General features: G+C 42.5%; 1 protein-coding gene across 1 annotated transcript; it reads right to left on the minus strand.

Moving 5' to 3' along the window:
• Positions 1-652: 652 nt before the first annotated feature.
• On the minus strand, positions 653-4,409 carry nptx1l (neuronal pentraxin 1 like). Its single transcript, XM_079644510.1, has 5 exons — positions 3,881-4,409; positions 3,425-3,632; positions 2,532-2,776; positions 2,247-2,426; positions 653-1,852 (listed from the first exon to the last, which is right to left on the minus strand). The coding sequence occupies exons 1-5, from the start codon at positions 4,307-4,309 to the stop codon at positions 1,631-1,633; spliced, it is 1,284 nt and encodes a 427-aa protein (XP_079500636.1). The 5' UTR covers positions 4,310-4,409; the 3' UTR covers positions 653-1,630.
• Positions 4,410-5,305: the final 896 nt, after the last annotated feature.

The following is a 5,305-nucleotide window of genomic DNA, read 5'->3' on the forward strand; positions in this document are numbered from 1 at the left end:
GAGTAGTTAATTTGGTTCTGGGTGATGGATTATCTATAGCCATTACATTGTTTACCTCATTGTGGTAAGACAAAATGTTCGATGCCACCAAACCAGTACTAACTAAATGTTTTTTTCTTGCCACTAGGGGGCAGAGCAAAGAAGCCCTGAACTCACACAACTGACATATTATAACTTTTTATGTTTTTATGACTAACTTTGTAGCAAATAGTTGGCCCTTTACATTTCCAGTAGAAAATAAGCAACATTATTATTATTTTTTGCGTTTTTTTATGGAAACATAAGGATTTTAAGATCAATTTTCACTTTAGTTTTATCTCTGTTTTTGGTCTCCACCATCAATAGACATACATATCTGGCTCTAAAGCTGCTAAATGCCCAGTTCACCAGCTAGCCTCTAAATTTGTCTGTGTGGCCTTTGGTGCTAATTAGGTGAAGTTTACATTGAGTTTGTAGTTATTTAATAGGCTCTTTCACATGCAAGTAATCACGTTGTTAAAGCTAATGATCCAATTGGCAAACGCACACTCAGGAGAACAGCGAAAAGATTCGGAAGGTCAAATCGCGACTTATTGGACTAGTTGAAACCATATTTAATTGTATCTTCGTGTCATCAAGTGTGCATTCATAAGAAAATATGTCAACACCTGTATATGATGAAGTATCACAATTTATTACAAAAACTATAGCTTTTTTCATCTGTCCGTGTTGCCATGCTTTAAGCATATAACAATACAGTATAAAATCTCAACCCAAAAGTTGGATTGTAAAAGCAAAGATCATAGATGCTGACGCAGCATTTACAGAAGTTAAGACATGCTGTTACTGTACAGAGAACATTCCCATTGAAGTACAAACATCTGCAAAATGCGTCAATATCATCAACAAATTGCATTTTACAATAAACAATCTAATCCAACCTCATTCAAAGGGTTACAAGAAACACTTATTTTCAAAATAAATATACATGAAAATAAACACAAACACTCTGCAAATCATAATGAATGTGCTGAGATTTCTTTTTTCAACAGCCCAAGGCACTCAGGCTTGAATGTTGGCAATAAATACGTCATTCTTTACACAAAATCACGTCAAGCAGGTGGTGAGAGAGAAAGAATAGTGAGAGAGAAACAACGTCTTCTTTTCATGACCTCTTGAAGAGCACGTTCCTTTTAAAGAAGTCCACCTTGTCTTTTTTCACAGTGAAAATCCCTGGCAGTCGTGACAGAAAAGACGTTTAAAGAAGTCAGTAGTTTTTTTGAATTGCGTGACATCTGTTTGCTAAAAACTACATGACCTCCTACTGTATTTGTGATGCTGGCCTGACATTTTGGTCTTCGAGAGTATCCTTTTCTCTCTGGAGCGATATCGGCTGCTTTTTCCAAACCATAAGCAGGTTTGATGGTGCATTCAAGCACCACAGGGTGCCAAAAGTGTCCATTTCCAGTGACCTGTCCCACATGAGTATGTGGTAAAAACCTATCAAGTGTCCGCAAATGATGCTTTCGGATGTCTATAACAAATCCCAGATGCTATTCATTGAAATAATCCTGATCTTTCAAATTAGTTTACCGATGCTGTGACAACAAAGTGGCTTTAACAAATGCATTTATCTTCTCCTCCCTGCAGTTCAGTTGAGCTGGCGACAAGCTTCAAATGTCCACTTCGAGGCTCCTCCGTAAATATCAAGGTTTGTCTCCATCCACGCAAAAACGTTGCCCACTTGCGCTTTGCTGCTGCACGTCGCCAGATTGTAAATCTCTCCCACCGATAGTTTCCGATCCCAGATGTGAAAATTTGCCAGGTCTCCGACGAAAGCTTGTGTGGCGTCATATCCTCCTCCCAGCGTGTCCTGTGGAAGAGACAAATGGATTTAATCAAGGAGGATATGATTTTCCTCCTCCGGGTGCTTTGTGGAAAGAACCAAATTGCTCCTGGAATATCTGGATTTAGTTTTTATTGATTAAATTGAACAAGGCATCTTCAATCCACTGGGGTTCTTGTTGAGTTCCAGTTAAATATCATATCACCCATCATTTACAACAAGCATTGATTTGAAAATTGAAATCTAATCTCTTTTTCACAATGAAATAAAAACACTACTGCTAGCTTTTAATAATCCCAATGCATTGTGTCCTGCCCCAACATCCTGTTAAAAATGAACTAAGCAGTGCAGATGTTCTCCAAATGTACTTAAATGCTGCTTTTAATAGAAGTAGAAAGTATTTAAAAAACCATGTGCTTACCTGCTCTTGCCCAAGGATCAGCAGGCCATGTGGTTTGATAGGATGATAAGGTGCCAGATTCTCTCCACTTCCCCTCTTGACACCATCTTGGAAAGCTTCCCAAACACCATCACGAGTGGTCCATGTGACGCAAATGTGATGCCACTTTCCGTCATTGATAATGAAAGGCAGTTTAGCAACCTAGAAAGAGATACATGTGACGTGAATGTTTGCTGCAGTGAGCCCTTGAACACTCGCAGTTTTAAATCAATACACGGAAATACTTCTACTGTGTGTCACACATGCCTTGTCATTGATCAGTATCTCCATAGCGTTGTTTCCCCACTCGATGAGGACCAGCTCGTTGGCTTGACCCGGAACTGCGTAGGAGAAAGGTGTGCCCACTCCTGGAGAAGCGTTGGATTTGAGCCACATGCAAACAGTGAGGGCGTACATCTCTGGCAAACTCTTCTTCACTTTTGCGTACATGTAGTTGGTTCTCAATGGAAACGTGAGCTGGAATTTATCCAGAGGCCTGTTGTCTCTCTGACCTGTGGAGAAGGGATGGTTGGCTTAAAACACTTAGAAAGGGAAGCATCTGTTTTCTTTTTGTCAAACACATAATTTCCAATGCACACATCCTGGGGATTTACATACTGCAGGAATTACATGTTACACAACAAATCCAGCAGATTTGCTTTAATCTCCCATGATAAATCTACCACAGGAGGACGTTGTTAACCTTCAGCTCTTGTTTCCTTCTGCTGCCTCATCTCTCTCTATTCTGTTTTACTGCCATGAGTACATTTTTTTTTTTGTTGCAGTATCAGCGCTGTCCCAACGAGAACATCTTCTCAAATGGCTCACAGAGACATAAGGAGAGATGGGTCTCTCTCTCTGTGTGTTTGAAATGGTTTAATCTGCATGAATTAGATCAGGAATCTGCAGAAAAAAACGGGCTGCTTCAGCTTTGTGTGCGGATGAGCAATGCATTAAATCGACTGCTGGCCGAGGTCATTAAAGCTTATAATGTTATACTGAATATGCTAAGATGATTTTTCTGGTGCATTCTTCATCGCTTACAAGATAAAATAGCTTGTCTTTTTCCCTGATAAGAATCATGCATCCATTTTCACAACCACCAAACCCTGTTAAATCTCCTTTATACTTTTTGTGCGCAAGCCTCTTTTCCCAATTACCTTTCTCCAGGTCGGTGATCCTCTGGTGGAGAGATGTGAGCGTGGACTCCACTCTCCCACGCTGCTCCGTCTCATTCCTCAGCGTGGGTTTCCCCTCCTCGATGTTGTTCACCCGGGACAGCACCTGCTTCTCCAGGTCGTCGATTTTACTCTGGAGCAGGTCTTTGAGGCTGTTCGCCTGAACCGAGTTGTTGCTTCTGCTGAATTGCTGTTGGGGTGGGGGAAGAAGCATTAAACTCATAAGAGTTAGGAGCGAGGACAATACAGATTTACTTTTTCTATGCCGTAAAGATAAACTTAATATGTATTTTGATGTGCTTAAAAAATGGTACATTTAATAGAACACTGGCAATCAGAGACCCAAATCAGCTATTATTGTTATATTAGTCAAAAAAAAAGAGTTTGAGTCATAATTTGCGCACTGTGTGTAAATATCCCCCAAAAGCAGCAGCCTACCTCCAGGTTTTCTAATCTCTGCTTCAGCGACTGTAAAGTCTGTGATAGTTGCGCCAAAGTGTCCGCGGGGCCCCTCGATACATCCCCCATAGTGTTTTTGCTCCCGGGTTCTTTCCTCCTGCCTCCGGGCTCGGCGCCGCTCTGACTCTCGCACCGAGACAACTTTGAGGTCAGTTCTCTGATCGTCTCCTTCTGGTTCATGATCGTCTCTTTCTGCTGTAAAACCGTCTCCCGCAGCTGCATAACAGTGGTCTTCAAGTCGTTCCCCGGCACGCTGTTCTGCAAAGTGGCTGCGCAAATGTCCATATCCTTGGGTACGGACGTGCAAATGAACTGCGTCTGTGCGCCAAAGTCTTGAGACGAACTCTCCAAAAACAGGCATGAACATAGAAAAAGTCTCCAGCAGATTCCCATCCTGGTGGCCTGCATGTCTGCGTCCGTGCTGGGTGCTGAGTGGTGTTTGGATGATGAGCCGCAGTGGCTTGACGCGCTCCTGTCCCCTTGTTGTTGTAATCCCTCTGTAGAAGTGCAGCCCGCTTTTATACAGCGAGCTGGTTCTGCGCAGAGCTGGTTCACTGCATCACGACCGGAGGGGAGGGAATCGCGCGGCCCCTGTTTAATCTGCTCCAGGATCCGCGTCACATTCAGGAGATGAAACCCATTTCGCTTTCAGCCTCCCTCACGTTAAATCTTTCATCATTTTCACACTATTTGTCATTCCTCGCTGTATATGTTATTCATCTGGAAAGCGGACATTTGTAGGCAGTGAAGTGGGGTTGCTTGCGTGGTGGATTGCCATGAAAGAAAGCTGTGTTTGTTTGGTTTTGCGCACACAGAAAAGTCGCTCTCACACACACATACACAGACACTGTAGGTGGTTGCAGATCAGAAGTTACTGCAATTCTTTGTCGGTGGATTCCCCGCAGATTCAGCACAATGGGGAGCTCTGACCACATCACATTATCACAGAGAGCATGCTGCTTAGTTGTTGGTGATGTTTTCACTTTCTTTAGCTCATAGTGTGCAGCATTACTCTGTGAGAATACTGCATTAAATACCCATTTTATTGTTTTCATTCCTTTCTGTTTTTTTTATTCTTATCTCTCAGGTCAAACTCATAGCTAAGGTATCCACACCCACGCACACACACACACACACACACACACACACACACACACACACACACACACACACACACACACACACACACACACACACACACACACACACACACACACACACACACACACACACACACACACACACACACACCGTACTCCCTTCCTCTCTTGCAGTGGAGATCTCCTCTCCACATCACTGCTATAATCACCTCTCTCAGTTTCTCAAATGATAATCTGTCCCCGAGCAATTTACCCTATCTATTATTCAGGAAGGACAATTTTATTATTTTTTCCCGTTGCCCAC

This window comes from Notothenia rossii (assembly GCF_949606895.1).
Source record: "Notothenia rossii genome assembly, chromosome: 8".
Classification (NCBI taxonomy): domain Eukaryota; kingdom Metazoa; phylum Chordata; class Actinopteri; order Perciformes; family Nototheniidae; genus Notothenia; species Notothenia rossii.

Bases quoted from the DNA above. Each gene is read 5' to 3' on its own strand.
- nptx1l (XM_079644510.1), bottom strand. From the start codon at position 4,309: ATGCAGGCCACCAGGATGGGAATCTGCTGGAGACTTTTTCTATGTTCA. The intron at 2,777-3,424 runs GTAATTGGGAAA...CCTTCTCCACAG, and splicing joins GATCACCGACCTGGAGAAAG to GTCAGAGAGACAACAGGCCT. The intron at 1,853-2,246 runs GTAAGCACATGG...TCTCTTCCACAG, and splicing joins TGATCCTTGGGCAAGAGCAG to GACACGCTGGGAGGAGGATA.